General features: G+C 42.7%; 3 protein-coding genes across 3 annotated transcripts in view; 1 reads left to right on the top strand and 2 right to left on the bottom strand.

Moving 5' to 3' along the window:
- cfap54 (cilia and flagella associated 54) overlaps nt 1–10,460 on the bottom strand; it is a 32,399-nt gene extending 21,939 nt beyond the window's left edge. Inside the window, exons 1-21 of the mRNA XM_072673144.1 lie at nt 10,287–10,460; nt 10,069–10,174; nt 9,227–9,370; nt 7,485–7,653; nt 7,336–7,394; nt 7,091–7,234; nt 6,714–6,827; nt 5,969–6,070; nt 4,706–4,892; nt 4,128–4,226; nt 3,923–4,035; nt 3,701–3,827; nt 2,909–3,000; nt 2,667–2,804; nt 2,308–2,458; nt 2,110–2,174; nt 1,826–1,954; nt 825–972; nt 647–736; nt 409–530; nt 97–279 (exon numbers count right to left, since the gene is read on the bottom strand). Coding sequence (XP_072529245.1) covers nt 97–279; nt 409–530; nt 647–736; nt 825–972; nt 1,826–1,954; nt 2,110–2,174; nt 2,308–2,458; nt 2,667–2,804; nt 2,909–3,000; nt 3,701–3,827; nt 3,923–4,035; nt 4,128–4,226; nt 4,706–4,892; nt 5,969–6,070; nt 6,714–6,827; nt 7,091–7,234; nt 7,336–7,394; nt 7,485–7,653; nt 9,227–9,370; nt 10,069–10,174; nt 10,287–10,435 — 2,631 coding nt within the window. The 5' untranslated portion in view covers nt 10,436–10,460. The remainder of the gene's footprint in view (nt 1–96; nt 280–408; nt 531–646; nt 737–824; nt 973–1,825; nt 1,955–2,109; nt 2,175–2,307; nt 2,459–2,666; nt 2,805–2,908; nt 3,001–3,700; nt 3,828–3,922; nt 4,036–4,127; nt 4,227–4,705; nt 4,893–5,968; nt 6,071–6,713; nt 6,828–7,090; nt 7,235–7,335; nt 7,395–7,484; nt 7,654–9,226; nt 9,371–10,068; nt 10,175–10,286) is intronic.
- Nucleotides 10,461–12,686: 2,226 nt separating this feature from the next.
- bik (BCL2 interacting killer) lies at nt 12,687–18,139 on the top strand. The gene is made up of 6 exons (XM_072673970.1): nt 12,687–12,727; nt 12,834–12,862; nt 15,863–15,965; nt 16,602–16,751; nt 17,539–17,653; nt 17,749–18,139. Exons 3-6 carry the CDS (start codon nt 15,871–15,873, stop codon nt 17,863–17,865), a joined length of 477 nt encoding a protein of 158 aa, XP_072530071.1. The 5' UTR covers nt 12,687–12,727; nt 12,834–12,862; nt 15,863–15,870; the 3' UTR covers nt 17,866–18,139.
- Nucleotides 18,140–19,434: 1,295 nt separating this feature from the next.
- mcat (malonyl CoA:ACP acyltransferase (mitochondrial)) overlaps nt 19,435–21,019 on the bottom strand; it is a 4,414-nt gene continuing 2,829 nt past the window's right edge. Inside the window, exons 2-4 of the mRNA XM_072673969.1 lie at nt 20,952–21,019; nt 20,607–20,824; nt 19,435–20,164 (exon numbers count right to left, since the gene is read on the bottom strand). The exon at nt 20,952–21,019 is cut by the window's right edge and continues 20 nt beyond it. Of these exons, the coding sequence (XP_072530070.1) occupies nt 19,751–20,164; nt 20,607–20,824; nt 20,952–21,019 (700 nt within the window). The 3' untranslated portion in view covers nt 19,435–19,750. The remainder of the gene's footprint in view (nt 20,165–20,606; nt 20,825–20,951) is intronic.

The raw sequence follows: 21,019 nt of genomic DNA, 5'->3' as shown, positions 1-21,019 counted from the left end.
ATGTCACACTATCGGATTTGGGCCACTTTTGAACATAGGATATTTCCGTAGAACAGCTCTCTTGTTGGACTACTGTGTGGTGAGAATTATGAGCACCTTCTCCTCCAGGGCGTATGGTGCTGGGGTGAAGGTCATATACCAGTTGCTGCATGATAGTAGGACAGGGGGTGGAGGAGGAGTACATCCATTTTCAAGTTCTGATCTCATCTCTAAAGAACCAGAAGCACTAGCAAGTCTCCTCTCCTCTAGCTCTGCTTTCTCCAACAATGCAGCAGCCTCCTGAAAGGGACGAAGTCAGGATGTAATGTCAGGATTACTTTTCTAGAATTAAATATGTGTTTAACTCTAGAGAACTATTACTTTAATGAAAAACAAAGCTAAATATAGTTCATAGATTTCCACAGTGACCTCAATCAACTTTTTGGTGCCTCTGTTGGTAGAGTCCTTCTTGTAAGAAAGTAAGGCCTTCTGCAAGAGGAATAGAGCTTTGGAGATTTTGTTCTTCTTGATATTCTCCAGCAGGACACTCTCTGTTTACAAATAAACCACAACATAGCTCAAACTGCACAATATATACATGTGTGATTTGGAGGGTACAGTCATTCCTTACAGGTGTGAAGTAACAGCAAAAGCCAAGTGACCTCACCTGCTTTAGCTTTGACTGAACATTCCTTGTGGCTCTGTCTTTGAGCAGTCTGTGCCACTGACCTCTTTCCACCCCTAGCATTCTCTTCATCTAAAGAGAAGACACAGAGTAGTTAACTGACATACAGTACACAATGCAGTTTTACAAAGGGTCTAACACTTGGGCGAAGGTTTCTCACCTGGGAAGGTATCTAGGAGTTTGAGAGAAACTCTGTGATGGGAAGCCAGCAGTTCTACATGTAGGTCCATGGAGACCGCACTGACAGATGAAGTTCTGGTGCTTTCTGGCTGTGGACATTCAGATGATCTCCTATGTGCTCCACCAAACTTCTGAAGAAAAGAAATATCTTAAGAACTTAATTGAAAATTGCATTATTCACACCAGAAATATCTAGACCTGATGATATTTTATTCAGATAGGATTCTTCAGTATAAATAAACCATCAATTTTTAAAATTTAAGGTGGTGATTCAGAATTATTTAATAATATACTGAACACACACGTGACTGGAGGAAGTACTTATACAGAAGTAAAAAAATAAGCACATACTTTATTGAATAATGAATATAACATTAACCCCCTAGATTCTATGAACGCAACAGTGTGTCAAATTTGATGATTTTCACTGTTTCTATTAATATCTTAATAGCAATAATACAGCACAGAAATACAGTTCAAACTTTTCATGTCAGCATCAGCGTCTTTCGATTGCATCACACTGCCAGATTGTACATGACTCATATCCAGAGTTATGAGGCTATGAAGATGGGTTGAGAAACTCGTCTCTGCTTCTGTCAATGTCAAACTGGTGGATTTTTGTGTCCGTCATCTGCCCAATAGAGACTATTTTTTTCATGTATTGCACTGCTTTTGTGAAACTAAGGCTCTGGTAAACCCGTTTAAAGCCCCAAAACTATTCATCCACATAAGTAAAGGAATGTTTTCACAAGAAATATGAAGAATTTCTAAAATCTGTCAGGTTTAGGGTCAGAGTATCTCTAGGTTACACTGGGTCTCATTACGGAGAGAGCTGATATTGTTCTGAACATTTTTATATAAAACATGTGGATCTTATCTTACGAAAGTGCCTTTAAACACGAATTTAAGAAGATATGCAAAATTCAGCCTAAATATACCTAACAGAGATAAACAGACTCAGTAGACTGTGTACAGCACTACCTGCAGGAACACAGTGTCAGAGATGGCTGAGACATCACAAGGGAGAAATGCAGCCCTGCCTCTGGATACACACTCCAGACCTCTCTCCAATATACTACATGCCATCTCCAGCTGCTCTGCATGGGACCCCTGGGGTTAAGCACAGACAACCTCTGATTATGAATTATACTTTAAACTTCAAGAACAGTTCAATTATTCTGCATTTAACACACGTAAACCTCTGAAAAACTGCAGATTTATTATTAAGACTCATTATTTAGAAACCACTATAAATTATTTGGTACCATTAAAGGTGTGGATGCATGTTTCTCAGCAGTGGTGGGCTGCAGACTGTTGTGTTCAGTTGAGGCTACAGAGACAAAAGGTAAGAAGTAAAATATAGTAATTCTACAAAATACTCAGGCATGGGGATTAGAAGTAATGGAATGATTCAGGCTAATAACATGGACTTAATCATGTCTGTTAAACCAGCTTTCATATACCTGTTTTTGTGCCAGGCTGTGGAGGGGAGTCCGCACTGCCCTCTAGCACCATGGCCAGCCTGAGAGTCATCTCAGCCACCATCACTGGGTCTGTTTCAGCCAGCTGGCATACATAAGCCACCTCACACAGTAGGAACAGAATCTCTACCCACTATAGCACAATGAACATTAACTGGGGTTATTAACTAGGCAATACAACATCAATGAGACATCAGAATACAGCCACTCATACCATACAATGCATCAGACAAACCATATTCATTTTTAGTATAAGTGAAGATGGAAACATTGAGTGTTTTAAGCACAATTTCGTCAAACACAACCAAGGGAATATCGAACTTAAATTCAATAAGAATAACCTTGTCTTGGTTCTCTGTCCTGCCCAGGTAATGTACTGAGTCATGGTGTCTTGCTTGAGCTTTCTTAAACACAGTCTTACATTTGGCCCAGAGGAACAGCACAATATCCACCACAATGTCCCAATCTAGCTGAATGCCCTGTACACAAAAACAAACAGGCAACCACACACCTGCACAGTCAGCAATATTTCAGTGCAGTGCTTAAAAACATCTAACAACTATATATGTGGCAGAGAGCTGACCTGGGCTGCCTCGCAGACACACACATGTAGAGTCTGGGCCAGATTCAGGAGCTCATCTGTCATGGCTATCTGGTCCACACTCTTGTTTTCATCTGTGAGTAAAAAAAAAACGACAGAAATAAAGGTGGGGGGGATAAATGATGCAACACAATGGAGAACAGCTGCTACCATCTCTCATACGGGAAGATGGTTGTTCATCTAATTTACACAATTTCACCCGTATCTCAAGACAAACATACAGGCAAACTGTATGAGCCACCCATAAAGGACACACCTTACACAGCATTTAAAGTGAAAGAGCAATATTACAGGATTTTATAGAAATATGACCCGGGTTACATAATTGTTAAGAAGTTCTCGCGTGAGAGGTTTAATGCAGCTCCAGCAAAGTTACATATACAGCAATAAAGGCGCTATCTTCATTATTACAAGTCAAGGGAGCATCATAATAATTTTGAGGCTTTAATGTTAGGGTACAAATGTGAGCTGTATAATACTAGCTAGATCTTCTCCTATCACACAATGCTACTAACATGAGGATGAATGCTAGCTCGTAAAGCTAGAACTACATCTACAACTGCTGTAAACATAACGTTATAGCACAGCTCAGTGCGTATAAAGGAGAGCGCTAACTGTTAATTCTCTTGAACATCCAGCAATGAATTAGCAACATTAGCCATGTAGCTCCAGAATCTAATTCTGGGCACCCAACAGGTCTTGGTGATCTATCCCAACTGGGTTACAGTGGTTGTTGTAAAATACTGTTTTAATGGGAAAGTAGGGTGTGTGTACCAGCCAGAGCCTCAGTCATGACATCCTTGGTGCATAGCTTGACTTTGTGAGTGGATATGAGGTGCGCCAAGGATTCCAGCAGGGTAAGGTCTAACTCAGCTTTCCGGAAGCAACGTACCTCTAGGTTCTGCCAGAAAGAAGCAGAAAAGGTCTCTGAATGCAATGAATATGACAGATGTTCCTTTTGGTCCACAGATTGATTTTTGTTAACAGTTGACTTACAGACAAAAGTGTCACAAGGCTTTTTGACAGACTGCAAAACGTGTCCCACTGTTCGTATGTGAACAGCAGCTTCACAAACTTCACAGCAGCATCCACAGAGATCTGGTTCTCCCCTATGCAACATAAATCAGTAGGTTTTATACAGCATATTCATAATAAAGTAAGCACAAGCCACAGATCCAATAAAAAAAAACAGGAAACTTACCAGCTTTTGCCATTTCCATGATTGTGAAAGTAGGAGTGATGGCGTTCAAGGAGGGAGGTAAGCTGTCATTACGGACTCTATCTGAGGAGCCTCCATTCCCTAAAGTCAAGCAGCAAGAACTACATAAAGCAGATGACTACATAGACAAGAATATTAAAGTAGGGTTCCAAAACACAAACCCCTCGTTACCAACATGAATGCACATCTGAGTAATAAAGTGATAAGTTCAGATGCACTGAAGCTGCCCTGGCTGCTTGTGGAGGCCCAACACCTTACTATGACACTTCATGTTGGTGTTCCCTTAATGCTGTATGTCACATATAAGTGCCTGGCAATAAGGATTGTACTTATCTAGATGTGTGTATGTCTATATACACTATAGTCCCTTTTACGTAATATCCATAGTTAAGATACACCTTCCTTGTGCATGCAGTTCACATTATACTCTATATAGAGTAAATTCTAACATATAATGTGGATTATATGGATATGTTTACAAAGCCCCCCCTAACATTTTAAGGTATATGAACATCTATTAACAAGTTAAGCCAAAGCAGACAGTAGATAGAGAGACGTACCAGACAGTATGCTAAGGCCAGCTGACATAAGTTCAATCACCACTTCCTCAGGCTTATCAGAAATGCCTGTGTGTAGGGGTCTGCGGGAACTGTCCCAAAGAGCTTCCAGCACTGCCAGGAACTGAGCAGCATTTCCCTCAAATAGCTCCATCAGGATCCGCTCGGTCAGCGTCCGCGGCCATGGAATCTTAAGGTGTAAGCGTTCATAGCTTTACATAATACATTTGTAATCAAAATGATTTACCCCCCCCCCTTGCATTTACAATATTTCAGCTGTTTGCAGTAAACCAATCAAACAAGAACAATTTAAATAGCCAATATAATATAACGTGAATCCAAATTCAACAAAATGCCACGTTTCAGAATTATTCAACCCCTTTATGACAAGCCTCTTTGGTACTTACTACAGCACCCTTTTGCCATTATGACCTGCTGCAAATGTGATGCATAGCCAGACACCAGCCCTTCTGGTAGTGTTCCTCAGGAATCTTAGCCCATTCCTCATGGGCAATGGTCTCCATTCACTAAAATTCAACAGAATCCCAAATAAGAATACTCTGCCTACAATGAAGCATGGTGGTGGTTCAGTGATGTTCTGGAGCTGCTTTGCTTCCTCTGGCACTGGAAACCTGCAGTGTGTGGAGGGCAACATGGATTCAATCCAGTAGCAGGAAATTCTAGAAGTAAATGTCATGCCTTCTGTGAGGAAGCTGAAACTTGGGTGTCACTGGACCTTCCAACAGGACAATTATCCCAAGCATACCTCAAAGTCTACAAAAATGTGGTTTCAGAAGACGTCCTGGAAGATTCTGGAGTGGCTATCATAGTTGCCTACCTTGAATCCCAAAGAAAATCTTTGGTGGGATTTGAAGAAGGTTGTTGCAGCAGCAAACCCAAGACCACTGCACATGAGGAATGGGCTAAGATACCTCATGAACACTGCCAGAAGCTGGCATCTGGCTATGCATCATGTTTGCAGCAGAAGATGCTCTACTAAGTACTAAAGATGCTCATCATGCAGGGTTGAATAATTCTGAGACTGCAGTCGTCATTAAAGTGGCATTTTGTGTTGAATGTGGAGAAAGCACTTGTTCTATTGGTTGTGTTAAGCTATTTAAATTATTCTTGTTTGATTAGTTTATTGCAAACAGATGAAAGTTTGGACATTTTGCTAAGTAATCTGATTTGCAGTGAAGGTTCAATCATTCTGATTCCAACTGTACATACAGGGAAATCTAAGATGCCAGATAAAACAACACTCACATTGTGACCTTCTTTGATACTGCTCTTCTGTTCAGCCCTGAAAGGTCCTTTGGGTTTCCTCCGAGATTCATACACTGATCGTTTAAACACCATCACTGCAAGCTGAACCCAACAGAGAGGCAGTATAATAAAAAGCATAGGGAAACTTCAGTATAGCATGGTAGTAAGAGGCAGAATGTAAAACACTGTCTTTGTTTAAACTGAAGGTTTTTGCAGGAGCTTTTCTGCCCATGTCACATGCACAACCTCTGAAAGAGGACCCGGCACCATTTGCTGGTCATCTGAGCAACCGTGGCACAGCTAATGATGCTGATTCAAACAGAATGGCTACTGCGAACATGGAGATATCAAAATGTCAACTCAGTCCTTGTTTAATCATTCAGCCACTGTCAAACCAAAGAATCATTAGATTAGAATTAGTGCTCATATGTCCTTTGCTAAAACCAGGAAGAAATATGTGCATTTAAATGTTTTTAAAAAAACAAAATGCAATTATTAGGCTATTAATTCTGACAAGTGGCAAAAATTCTGCCCTCTGAACTACTTCACCGACTGAATGAATGAATAAAGGCAAACTTGCAATGATCAGATTCATCCTCTCTAAAAGGAGACACAATGCATGTTTTAAAAGTACTCTTCCGCATGCTGGGTGCACTTACACATGCTCACCAGAGAGGTCTCAGAATCCCCAAATTCCCAACACCTACACTCCATTGCTTTATCAGGTTGGAGGTTTCACACATACTTTTATAGTGGCTTCTTTGAAGGCTCGCTGAGTTTCAGCAGATGATGGTGAGACGCTCAAGTCCTCCAGCTCTGCCAATTTACTTATTTTACCAAGAGCTCGTCTAGCAAACACCTGTTAAGAAGAAGATACAACTGAGACAAAATCCTAAAGCACATCTGTGTTTGTAAGTATCAATTATATACTCTTAATTTGATGAAATGTTAATGTTGTGTTACAGGAATGGAGGAATGCCAGATATCCAGACCTTAAATCATATGTCATTGTGTGAGGAACTATGTCACAACATTAATAATAACTCTATGCTTCGAGTAAAGACCTTAGTGTCTTTTAAATATTTTTTTTACAAAGTGTAAATGAGGTTTCAAGCTCCTGACCTCTGCCTGAACTGCAGCCTGGCCATCATAATAACATTCACACACAGCACAGTAGAGCGTGGCCCTCCAGGGCAGGAACCTGGGCGTCAGCAGTGGAACAGACAGCTCCAGACACACGCAAGCCCATAGTAGGTACTCTAGAGCCTGACAAGCAAAAAAGCACCATGAATGAACATCGTCTGAGCAAGCACAATCCTGCATGGCGTGCTGATTTGCTGTCACTGAAAACACTGATGTTTGGGTACCTTTGCAGCATGGCTCACTGACATCAGGAACCTGCATATGTTGTATATGTGCAGTGAGCCTGAGGGGATAACAAAAGCACTCTCACAGCCAGATCATGCAATGTTATATCATTTTATTTCAGAGAGAAATGCAGTTGCAGTTGCCTTACCATTGTACAACAACCAGCACAGGCCCTCGTGGGGCAGAATGGCTTGCATCATGATGCGCAAAAACGTCAGAATGGCGAGCAGCTTCTGCACCCCTGTCTGATGTAGATGGCTGTAGCTCTCTCGCGCCAGGTGAAAATCACACAGACACGTTCCCTGCAAAGCACGAAACTAAAACACACACACACACACACACACACATATATATATATACACACAGTTCATTATTCAGTCATCCGCCATCAATTAGGCCTGGCATGCTGAGTGGTGCACTCTGTGATAAGTGGATATGACAGTGGCAATTGAACTGCAGCATTTTGGGAAGGTTAAAACTATTCTATCCACTTCTTCCTGGTTAGGGTCACAGCGGGTACCTGGAATCATTGAGCACAAGACAGAAGTACCCTCTGAACTGTCCATCGCAGGGCACCTCAAAAACCTCTACCTAGGGGCACTGTTATTGTTGCCAATTCACGTACCATGGTACAATGTACTATGGCTTCCTATAGCTGCTGCCCAAAGACCAGCCCCTCTGTACTTGATGGCAGTGGTCAAAAGCCGATCAGTACCAAGAGCCATTTGAGCCTTAAGTACGGCTCGGCATGACTCGTCATCCCTAAAGATCCATGGAAGACAAGCATCCAGACTTTTTTCTGTCCTGGCAGTGGTAGAACGAACTGCCTCTGGGTGTTCAAACTGGAAGCTCAAAGCAGAGTCGCTCGTTTCCAAGAGTATTTGGGCGAAATGTAGTGCAGAGTATTATGGTCTCCATACTGGTTTTTATATTAAGTATTATCTAAGCTAAGCTATCTATGCATCCTCATCTTTACTAATACAGAAGCACTTTTGTAAGTTGCTCTGGATAAGAGCGTCTGCTAAATGCCTTAAATGTAAATGGCATCTTTAGGAAATGGGTGAAAACCAAAGAAAGCTTCTTACAGACAGTGACTGGTGCAAGGAGTGGCTTTTCTGGTCAATTTTAATATTATTCAGTAAAATAGGCACTACTTTTGTTAACAAAATAAATTCAAAGATAAAAAAGCTTTTACTGCATATATTTTACAACTGCAGAAATATTTTGTGGTCATGTTTATGCATCCCTTTTTTACAAATACATCAGAAATAGTCAATTTTACTGGTCCATTAGTATATTTTACTAAAAACAATATTTGATATAACCCTCTGACAGGGGTGAAATAGTGTTTAATTTGGTTAGAATTCTTTATTAATTTCTTAATTATTCACATTACAGATCTTGTAGAATTTTGTAGAAAATGTAACCCTTATTTGGTTTCATTTGGTTGGTATATTCTATTTGGTTGCATTTGTTCCATATATTGAATATATTAATGGACCTGACAAACACAAAGTTCACTTTTAAGCTTTTACCAAAAGTATTCTAGCTAAAGTTACTCCTTCAGAGCCAGTATCAGACTAACGTCATATCATCTCACCCTCTGGAATAAGACAAGTGGTTGAAATTGGGCTACTTAACTTAATTCAAATTCTTTATGAAACAAGTATTCGCTTTACATATTTTTATCTTTCAACCAGTCCAAAGAAGCCTTTAACCAGGTAAAGAACCATTTAGTATTTAGTAAGTAAGTAAGTCACTTTATATATATTTGTAGACTTTTACGTTTAAAAACCTGGTGGGTGAATCTGGTTACTTTGGAGCAGTTCAGATTTTTGTGTTATAGTTATCAGATATGATTCAGGTCAGTCTCAAGATAAGGTCTCTTACCGTTAGCTTTGCTCCTTCAGTATCAAAACCCTCTGGAAAGAAAGACTGCTTGAACTGCTCCACATCCTTGATGCTCTCCAAGCCAGCAGCACAGAATCTGTGCAGATAGCGGCTGTAGCCCTGCCACTGTGCCAGTCTGTAGAACTACACACACACACACACACACACACACACACACACACACACACACAATGAAATGATTATAATACAGACTGTTGAAAGCAACTACTGGTAGATTACTAGTTAGTAATCTTTTGTTTATGTCAAATAAGAAATACAGTACCGGTCAAAAGTTTCAGAACACCCCCAATTTCCTTGGCTTTTATTGACATTTAAGTCATTACAATCAAGATGCCTCATGGTACACAGGTAAGCCAACAAGTGAAGGTCCAGAGCTTTTTAGAGGATCAAGTATTCTAACGTAATAACCTTGTAAATCGTTCCTTTACAGAAATTACAGACAAAGCCAGTGTGGTGAGTGTGGCGAGTACAGGACTCTGAAGAGAAAACTGAAGAGACCTGGAAGGAAGCGGGAGGTCTGACGGACCCAAATCCACAACAGCATCAGAACCCAATCCAAGTCAGCAGTGTTGTGCTGGGATAGACGGCTTACATGACAGCTTAACTCTGAACCTAGTCCCAGCTTTAACTGTGAGGAGAGGACCTGGAGCTGCAGGTTTGACGGCTGCAACAGATTGCTAAGATGGTCAGATCAGAAAAGCAGCCTTGCCTGGGCCATGCAGCACTGCCAGCAGGCTACTGAAAATACTGAGGGTGTTCTCAAACTTTTGGCTGGTGGTGTAGTTTAAGGTCACCTGTCTTAAAAAGATGGGAGGACTTACTTTACTCTCATACAGGAAATCTGCAGTCTGCAGCAGGCACTCCTCAAAATAAGGAGAGGGAAGACGTGGCTGGTATTTTTTCCATATATCGAACAGTTTCATGGACCTGCCAAACATAAAGTTAATTGCTTATATTATTTTTAAGTCATAATATCTGCCCAAAATGTTAGTTAGCTAGCTATAGCACTATAGCACTATAGCCAGCAGTATTATCTCACCCTCTGCAGTAAGACGAGTGCTTGAAGATGGGCGACTCTCGAACTTTCTTCATGAGTAATTTGAGCTCTTTTAGGTCTTTCTCTAAGGAAGATATAACCGGGTTGTATTGGTTAATTTCTCCATAATACGAAGCTGGTAACGGCTCCATCGTAGAGCTGCTCCCTGTGTTAGCAGCCTTGTAGACATGTTTGGGTGCGTTGCCATAGAGACGACTCGCCCAGCCGCCTTGCAGCCTAGCAGCCTTGCAGCCTTGCAGCCTTGCAGCCTAGCAGCTTGCAACCTTGCAGCCTTGCAGCATTGCAGCCTTGCAGCCTTGCAGCATAGAAGCATAGCAGCCTTGCAGCATAGCAGCCTTGCAGCCTTGCAGCCTTGCAGCATAGCAGCATTGCAGCCTTGCAGCCTAGCAGCCTTGCAGCCTAGCAGCCTTGCAGCTTTGCAGCCTTGCAGCCTTGCAGCATAGCAGCATTGCAGCCTTGCAGCTTTGCAGCCTTGCAGACAAGCAGCCTTGCAGCCTAGCAGCCTTGCAGCCTTGCAGCATAGCAGCCTTGCAGCATTGCAGCCTTGCAGCCAAGCAGCCTAGCAGCCTTGCAGCCTTGCAGCCTTGCAGCATAGCAGCTTTGCAGCCTTGCAGCATAGCGGCCTTGCAGCCTTGCAGCATAGCAGCCTTGCAGCCTAGCAGCCTTGCAGCCTTGCAGCATTGCAGCCTTGCAGCATAGCAGCCTTGCAGCCTAGCAGCCTTGCAGCCTTGCAGCATTGCAGCCTTGCAGCCTAGCAGCCTTGCAGCCTTGCAGCATTGCAGCCTTGCAGCCTTAGCAGCCTTGCAGCCTAGCAGCCTTGCAGCTGTAACGCGAGGCCTGCTTCACCTGCAGGCCTAACTCTACCAAAACAGCACGACAAACCCACTCAGACACACAGGAAAAGGGGGCACAGAACTGAACCACCGAAGATTTACTAAATTATAGCTTTATAACACTCAGTGCTTCAGAGTTTGAGGTGTGTGTGGGGTGAATATCGCTGTAGGTCAGTGAGGTTCCCAGCAAACACATCACAGCATTGTCACAAGGTTGTCCCAACCTCATTATTTACATTATCATCTTCTCCAGAGCGACTTACAAAGTGCTTTGCTATTTACCCAAGACAAACCTCAGCTAGTTAGAATAGACCAATAATTCAAAGGATACCTCTAAGCTTTAGACTCTACTAAACACAAGACGATAAAAAGGTGACCATAGTACTCTAATCGTCCAAGTACTCTCAGAAGAGGTGGGTCTTCAGTCAGCGTTTGAAGACAGCGAGCGACTCGGCCATTCGGACACCCAGGGGAAGCTCGTTCCACCACTTTGGTGCAGGACAGAAAAAAGCCTGGACGCTTGTCTTCCGCATTATGACGACCTTCGGGCAATTCAGCAAAATTGCATGTAGTTCCATGCATGCAAAATGCCTGTTCTGACGAGCGTGCCTTCACATGAGATCCTGGCTGTAGTAATTTTCTCGTGTAAAGGAGTACAATCATAATGTTTGCTGGGCTGAAGCAGCTTTATCTTCCTCTCTGTGTAGAGGTCAAATAGAAAGGTCATGGGTAAATTCATTACATTTATGGCATTTAGCTGATGCTCTTATCCAGAGCGACTTACAAGGTTACTGGTATTACAGCGATGCAACCAATGCAGTGTTAGGAGTCTTGCCCAAGGACTCTTATTGGTGTAGTGCAGCATAGTCACCCAGACCGGGAATCGAACCCCAGTCTCCCACAAGGTGTGGTAGTTCACTGGCAGGTAGTGGTGTTGTCTGTTGCGCCACACCAACCACCAACCTTTGAGATTATCATTAAAATCTCAGATTAGCTGGTTGAAAATATAATTTCCATAATCTCCATTCTCAAACTGAGGTTATCATCTACAGAAGTTCCTAAAGTACCCTCAAACACCTGACAGCTTCCATCAGTTGGTCATTAAAAGCATGTGTGGGTAGGAGCTCCTTGCTGTCATGTCAGCGGTTTGCTTAATTAGAGGAAATCTAGACCTGCACCTACTTGCTTTTAAGATATTTGCGCTCTGAAGAAGCTTCAAGAAAAGGTTTTTAGAAGAAAATGGTTCCTTGAAGGTTCCTCAAAGCCGTAAACCTGAAGAAGAAGTTCCTCCACAGTTTTAAAGTTCCTCAGTGATCTCATGTACTAGGGTTCCCTGGTCCTAGTCCTAAATATAGACCAGGCTGCACATGTGTGATCCTGAGATGGATCAGGTGTGAGTGTGAAAGTAGTGGAAACATCAAAAATCATCAGAGCATCTTCAGGATGGGGACAGGAGGGTGTAAAGGCGCTGGCGCCCTCTAGTGGACTGTTGATGGAGGACAGCAGACGCTCTTCCTGGATGAAGCCAGGGCGTGGTTTAATCCCCCTGAGGCACACACCTGTAACCGAAAACGATTAAAGGACGCTGCTGTAAGTGACTTCACGAATCTACTCTGTAATTTTGAGCAAAACTAAATAATAATAATTTAAAATGTTTAATTATTCCCAGTGTGTAATAGAAATGATTGTTTTACAGGGCGGCGTCCGGTTTAATCTACAACTCAGGTAAGCATTTTCACCTGAATCTAAACCGCTCCTGTCCTTTGTCATCGAGTCAAAGCGAAAACATGGCTGATGTCAGATTATGAGAGACTGGCCCAGATATAAATATCTTATTTAAGCAGCAGGACTTTTAATATTACATACATGCTGTTTATTGGGCACTGAGCATAGGGGTGTGCTTCTTTTAGTGTTTTATTAACTGATCATCTACGCAGATTAAAGGAAACAAACCAATATCCAAAAAAAAAAAATAAATAATAATAAAAATAATAATAATAATATTTTAAAGGGCCCTTATTTAGCATTAACCCATCCATATTTACTGGTTGTGATCATATCTTGAGCTTAAGTCCATTTTTCTTCTAGTGTGCGAGTCAAAAAAAGTGGAAATATATAGCCTCCCCCTAGTGCACTCGTATTTTTTCTAGGGAACTCCGCAGGGAACACTTTTCTAGGGAACACAGCCCTTACGAGGCTGTGTTCGAAACGGACCCCTACTCCCTTTTTAGTGTTGCACTAAATAGTAGTGTACTGCATGGTCTCATAAACAACGATAAAACGTAGCAAGCAAGCGATGAATCCGCACCATGATTAATTCGTCCACCAGGTGCATAAACAGCCCAGTTATTGTAGTTTGAGGGCGGCGGGTTTATTAGAAAACACAGGCGTTGTTTTGACGAGAAAGCACTAGCACTAGCTAGCTAGCACACTACACTAGGTACGCGTCGCTGGCTATTTTGCAGGCTAGTAGCTGCTGTAGTGGCCTAATGTGATGGCTAGAAATCATTGTCGAGTTGAGTGTGAGAGATTGTAGTGCCCTCAGAATCTGACACCAAGTGAAAGTAGTGCCCTTAAAAGGCAGCTACGGATCTATTTAGATTACAGCCCGAGTTTCTCGTTACTACGCAACAGGAGCAGCAGCAGGGGCTCTGACTGTAGCACTACAGTTAAAACAACCACCCTAATGTGCCCACTGCTGCTTATTATACTAATAATGCAGGTTAATTTAGTCCTGGACCAAGAATTAAACATGGCTACACGTCGTGTTTTAGGGGGACGTGTCCCAAATAGCTAGCTAGTAAACTAAACAGTTCACCCTACCTAGTTCAACACTAATAAGGGAGTAGGGAACCAGTTTCATGCCATGTTTTCCAACTGTATTGATTTTGTCTGCTCGGAGCAGTTTGACTGATTTGAATGAGTATTTGCATCAGAACCTCTCATGAGACTCACATGAACAAAGGCTCGAGGGCCGAGGGTCCTTTTTCGGTGTGGTAAAAGCACCTAGGAGTAAAACTGACCAGCCTGTTTCTAGCTCTAGCGCCTCTTACACTTGTTCCACACCTGGCCTTTCACCCTCGTACCTTTAGACTACAGTCAGCTGATTGTAAATCAGGCCTGTCTGAAGCTGATTCTGTTTTCATGGCGTATCATTCAGAGCTGTGTGCAGGGAAAGGAGGAAGTGCTGGTCAGAGGTGTGGAGTAACCCGTTCCAGTCACTCCAGTCCTGTAATGTTGGTGGATCTGGACTCTTTTTACTCGTTCACCTTCGCTTTCCTTATATATTGAAGAAGGTGAAGGTGAACTTGACCTTATAGCAACCCGCTTTTATCTGACTCGCACCCACAGCCTGTTAGAGTTGCACCGATCTGATACTGGGTGTCAGTATCGATAATGCCGATAATGCTGTCAATAAATCCAGTATATATACAGGAGGCTGGAAGAGAATGAATCAGATCCGATTCAGTCACAAATGATGCCAGAAAAGCAGAGAATGACTTGTGATGACCGTAATCTTGGGTATTACGCTAGTAAAAGGGTAAGGCCAAGTGGTTCTAGTCTATGGTGGTAAATATGTCCCCTTTATTGTGGTGTCCGACGACTGTCAAAGAGTCAAATGACCTACATTTTGGTACTGTTTAATCCTTTTTTACCAAGAGGAGTACTGTAAGTGATTGAATAGTCTAAGCATGGCATATCAATGCATACAAACTAATAGAAAAACCTTGTATCTTCTATTCATGTCCAAATATTTGTGGACACTCTGATCTAATGAATGCATTTCGCTACAGAGATGTGCAAATGAACACACACACAGCTTAGTGTGTTTAGTCCCTGTGAATAAGCAGGGAGTAGGGGCCTGTTTCGAACACAGCCTCGTTAGGGCACTGTGGTCCACACTCAGCTGACATAGCTAGTGACCTACGGTGTTCACTAGAAATCACAAGTGCACTAGGAGATGCTGCAGTTTCCTGTCCTTGGATTCGGGGGGGGGGGGGGGTAGTTGGGGAGTTTGGGATGAGGTGGGGTGAAGTGGGGTGGTGATCATCCAACATCCTGACCTCACTAACGCTCTTGTTTGATTGCTAAATGCAATCAAATCCTCACAGCAATGCTCCTCCAAAATAAGGGATAAACGTTTATTATTTTATTTTTATACCCTTGATTTCGAAAGAAATGATGAATAAGTAGGTGTCTAAATATTTTTGTCCATATAGTGTATGTCAAATAACGTCAAACAGAAATTTTGTGTGACAGTGATGAAATATTATATTAAATATTTCATCTTAAAGCTGATTAGTCTAAAGGAAATACTGTTGGTGTTGTAGTTGTATGGCACGGAGTTTGGGATATATAGTCTGTGTTTGGGACGCTCTCCTCACCTCTAGTGAGAATAATAGTTCTAGGAACAAAACTGGACTGTGTGTTGGATGAGGTCATCTTTTCACACTCCAATAAGAACACACACAGACACACCCAGTCACATGACTCTGTGTTTACATGGCAGTAGTAGTTCGTTGAAAGCTATAAAAAAAAAAAAAAAGCAAAGGGCACAGTACCAGTCAACAACGCTCTTAATGGGACACAGTCTGTTAATGCAGACTCTACAGAAATGCCGCTGGATAGATGAAGGATTAAGCACTGGGTTTGCAGATGTATAATATGTGCACTGCTGTATGACTAATTTTATTAATAATATCATAAAATGTTCTCTCGACTCAGATTGCGAAATGGTGGAGCAAACACACGAAGCAAGCAGTGCCATTTCCCCCCAGGCTGGACCTAGCGAGGTGGAAAATCACACACTCTCTGACATCGACATGAGGTACAAAGTTTCATTTCTCTAATCCATAGAAACTGAAGAGGAGTTCCCTATGCAGCACGTTCTTTGTTTAAATGTAAGAATAGAGCTGTTTTTCTTCAGTACATGGAAGTGACTGTACTCCACTGTGAACCCCCTGTGAATGTTGTCTCTTCACTGAAAAGCAAATCAGGCTTAGCTACAACTGAGCTGTTCAAGCTGATAATGGCATTTTGGACTTTTGCACCCAGTTTACATCTGGTCACTTCATCTGTGCTGAGTTTCAGGATCATGTCTGATCACATAAAAATACAAGCCCAATCATTTCCTTCTGATTTGGACCCGGTTTTCTACCCAATTGAACCTCCCCCACCCCCCCCGTCCCTACCATTGGCAATGCCCCCATGCCAGTCAGAGCATAGTTCATCACTCTGCTCTGACTGGCATGGGGGCAAAATAACAGGGTGGTAAATGGGCTTGTAAAACTGCAGCTGAGCTCTTCTCACCCCACCCACATACTTACAGTTTACAAATTAAAGAACAACAAAAAAAAATCTGACAAATGACAACTGTCTGGCATCTTTATCACAAAGTACTTTACATCTGCAACATTGCAGACTGAAATCTAAAACAAGCTTTTGTGTTTATTAAATGTCGTAGTGGAAGAGCCGCTCAGCTCGTCGGCCGGCAGCTGGCTCAGATCGGGGACGAACTGAATAGCAGGTGGAGCGAGAAACTTCCAAACCAGTGGCCACCACATCAGCACTGGCAGAGATATGCTAATGTGTGGAACTTTGGAGCTTTCAATGGGCAAGTATCTTCTCCAGCAGTTCCATCATGTCAGCACACCCTCCTCCGTCACCCAGCAGGTCAGAGAGTGTAACTACAATGACTTTTAAAGAAGAAGAAGAAGAAGAAAAGAAATGGGGTCTGAAACTATTGGTGCTTGGACCCCTAATCAAGTGAATGTGCCAGTAGAACTAGATATATACAACAATCAGCCATAACATTAGCACCATACCATTAGGTGAAGTAAAAAACATTGATTATCTCCATCTACAGGGGCTGCATCTGTCAAGGGGTGGGATCTACATATTAGGCAGCAAGTGAACGGTCAACCCTTGAAGGTGATGAAGGTGAAGAATAATGGGCAAGCATAAGAACCTGAGACACTTTGAGAAGAACATCTGGGTCAAAACATCTCCACCAGAACATCAGGTCTTATGGGTGTTTTCTGGTATCCAGTAGTCAGGACCTACCTAAAGTGCTCCAAGATGCACCGGTGATGGGGTCATTGGCATGTAAGGCTCACTGAGGCACACAACTTACAGGACTTAAAGGATCTGTAAGATGCTAACGTTGGTCTTGGTGCCAGATACCTCATTACGCCTTCAGAGGTCTTGTGGGGTTCATGCCTTAATTAGTCAGATCTGTTGTTGTGGCAGAAGGGCGACCTACTCACTACTATTAGGCAGGTGGTACTAATGTTCTGGCTAGCCTGCTGGTGCCTCCAAACTCCTGGCCTGTTTTTATGGCTGTGTGTTTATGGAGACAGGAAGTGAGCAATCTCTAAAGCTGTTCTACAACACTGTTACAGCAGGATCGTTGGACGTCTCCGGTGGTCCAAGGTCAGGCCAATGTTGAAGGCCTTCTGGGTGGTTCCTCAGCTACACACTCAAGCCTGCCAGACAGCTATGAAGTGGATGAGCTGGGTAAGAGAAAGTCAATCTTTTTCCAGCATTCAGAATTAATGAAAAGCCTGATCTTGGATTGATTGATTGATTGATTATTTATTATGTTTACACAGGTCTGCAACTCGCACTTTCCTGATTGGTCCTACAAAACCAAGTGTTTTCTGGCTTCAGCTGTCCTGCTGGTCGCTGTGGCTGCCTTTACTGCAACCTGGAAACCATCTGAGAGTTAGACAAGAGTCAAGAGCAGGTCTTCGGCTCAGTAAAAATCAAAGATTTTTTTATATTAATAATTTTTTAATGATTCTTTTCTAACTGACTGTAACCGAAGTGCTGGTTCACACAGAAGTTTTTGTAAGTTGTTTGATACTGTTGCTGGTTTACAGAAGGGTCTGTTGCTGGTTAATTGGGCCGTGTTTTCTTACCTCTTCCTCGATGGGTATTTCTGCCCTACTTAAGGAAGCTGGACTTTCAATTTAAACTTGTAAAATGCAAGTAAACAATAAACATATCTATACTGTAAAGTGTCTGTGGATTGTCCCAGGAACAAAAACGAGGAGGTTAAAATCAGTATTTGTCATACTGTCATCACACAACAGTTAGGCCACGCCTGCTGATTGATTGAGACGTGTTCTCTTATTTCGCCATAGCAGCTTATTTTCCCCCCCAAATACAGTACACTCACTATACTGATTTCAGTGGCATCTTACTGTATTATATTCTGTATCCTATAGATTCTCATTTTTCACATTTCATACAAACAAATCACAACCAGGAAAACTCATCCTTCACCTAAATGGATACGACACACACCTCATTTTAGGATGGGGGGGGCCGTGCTTGTTGCCACAGGCGCACTGTGTCAGCATTGGGTGCAACGTGGTGCTAAATGCATTTATTAGTAGGGGTGTCAGCTGATTTTTTTTCTTTAATTTTACGGCATTTGTAACCCAACAGAAATAAATGGCATATTTCTCTGAAATGATAATTCATGTAGATGTAGTTCATCAATTTTAAAACGGCAGCATAGACAAATATGTATAAGCAACATATCAGCTTATCAATTTAAATATTGGTGCATCCCTAGTAAAGCTACTTCTGACGTTGACTGTGAGGATTTGAACGTATTCAGCATCAACAGCGTTAGTAAGGTCAGGATGTTGGACGATCACCATCCCACCTCATCTCCAACTCCCCAAATCGGTACTTCGGAAAGTATTGAATAAAGCACCATAATTCCAGAGAACACAGTTCCACTGCTCCACAGCTGGGGGGCTTTACATTTACATCTACATTTACATTTATGGCATTTATCTGATGCCCTTATCCAGAGCGACTTACAAGGTTACTTGCCTTACAGAGACGTAGTGTTAGGAGTCTTGCCCAAGGACTCTTATTGGTGTAGCACAGCATAGTCACCCAGCCCAGAAATCGAACCCCAGTATCCCAGGTGGTGTGGTAGCTCACTGGCAGGTAGTGGTGTTATCGGTTGTGCCACACCAACTACACTTTATACCCCTCAAGCTCCCACCTGGCATTAGGCAAGGTGCCAACAGGTTCATGCTTATCTCCAGAGAGTCCTATTCTACTGGCAGTATTTCTCCACAGGGACTAGACGAGATGTACGTCCGTGTGTATTTTCACGTCTATGAAAGCAGTGGGTGAAACTTGAATGAAGATGAATGCATTCATTGGAAGGGGTGTCCACAAACATTTGGACATGTTCAAAATACACTAGAACTTGCTTTATTAAACTATGGCAGTTACTTAACTAAATACCACCACAAGTTAAAGAACAACCATGACTCCAACCATTTATTTATGGAAGTTTTGTGGGCATGGACAGGCGTGATATTAACTCAACACTGCAAAGTCTCTGTAAAGAGTTCTGTAGCTGCAACGAAAAAACAGAAGGTAGATGGGGTTTCTCAGCCCTGGTACTGGTCCTGGTCCCAACACACCTGATGTAGCTAATCAGCTCAATAACCAGCCCTTTTAGAGTTGCAGGGGGTGTGTTAAAGCAGGGAGACCTCTAAAATGTCCAGGGCAGGGTACCTCCAGGACCAGGGTTAAGTATAGCCATACTCATGCTTAGCAAAGCACAGCATCATCCATCTTTCATTCATCCTGTGGCAGTGTAACGTCAACGTGAGTGTAGTTCTTAAAGGCTTTCATGTTGCATTTCTGGAGGGTAGCGCCCAGCTGTTTCCCAGGTCCCACCTCATACGTGTGGGGGAAGTCCTGACCCTGAGTCCTCTCGTAGATCTCGTGCAACGTCTGTTCCCACTTCACCGGCAACACCAGCTGCTTGGTCAGCTGCTGCCTCACGTGATTATCATGCATGTAGCGCTTTCCATCTACGTTGGAGTGGACGGCGATATGGGGCCGGCGCACCTCCAGCTTCCGCAGCACATCTCTGAGAGGCTCCATGGCCGGCTCCATCAGACTTGTGTGGAAGGCTCCGCTCACCGACAGCTGCCGTGTCCGTGCGAAGTGAAGCTGGCGAGAGTTCTTCTGGAGGAAGTCCAGTGCCTAGAGAAGACAGAAGGACAGTTAATAGCTTCATAGAGACAGTGTGACAGGACCAGTACTTAAACACTTAAGATCTAGTCCACAAGTGTGCTCCACAGAAAGATGCACTGCATGGACAAAAGTATTGGGACACATGATCAGTTATTGTTTCTTCTAAATTCGAGGGTATAAAAAATTGTTTACCCTGCTTTTGTTGGCGTAACTGTCTAAGCTGTCTAAGGAAGCCTTTCTACTAGATTCTGAAGCATTGCTGTGAGGATTGGATTGTATTCAGCTGGTTTTAATCCATATCAAAATATTGGTTAACATGAGTTTGTAATAGTCTAAAACGCGTGTTCAGTATCTTATATAGATCCATGCCTCCTTGCATTAAAATTCTTCAAAAGGCAATTCCTGGACAAAAAAAACCCCTACAAAGCACTTGTTTCTTCACAGTTCTTACCTCTCGATGTCCAGCGATGACCCTTCCATCTGGAAAGAGGTAGTTTGCAACAGAGCAGACAGGGTTCTGGATTCCCAGAGACAGGCAGTGCTCTCTAGCTTGAAGGCAGGCGTATTTGTAGTTGGCTTGAGGTCTTCCGATCACAGATAACATTCCACTTCGAGTTTGATCAGAGGCTTTCTGCATGGCCTCTGCCCTAACTTTCACTGCAAAAAGGGCTAAGAGCCAAGATCAAATCCATCATTAGACTGAAGTTACAGCAAAGAACAACTCAGATGGTAAGGATGAAGGCCTTGTACTGAATGTACTGAGCCTGAATACTCGTAAGGAGCGGACTCATCTTACCTTCAGTAAAGTCCATCGCGCCAGAAAACACCAGAGCAGCGAACTCCCCAACACTGAAGCCAGCAGCA

The sequence above is a fragment of the Salminus brasiliensis genome, chromosome 2, assembly GCF_030463535.1.
Source record: "Salminus brasiliensis chromosome 2, fSalBra1.hap2, whole genome shotgun sequence".
NCBI classification, from domain to species: domain Eukaryota; kingdom Metazoa; phylum Chordata; class Actinopteri; order Characiformes; family Bryconidae; genus Salminus; species Salminus brasiliensis.
The sequence above is the reverse complement of the archived record's forward strand: the minus strand, read 5'-3'. Positions and strand labels throughout refer to the sequence as shown.

Coding starts and splice junctions, on each gene's coding strand:
- bik (XM_072673970.1), top strand. CDS start 15,871: ATGGTGGAGCAAACACACGAAGCAAGCAGTGCCATTTCCCCCCAGGCT. Junction 15,966..16,601: donor CTCTCTGACATCGACATGAG/GTACAAAGTTTC, acceptor TAAATGTCGTAG/TGGAAGAGCCGCTCAGCTCG. Junction 17,654..17,748: donor CTATGAAGTGGATGAGCTGG/GTAAGAGAAAGT, acceptor ATGTTTACACAG/GTCTGCAACTCGCACTTTCC.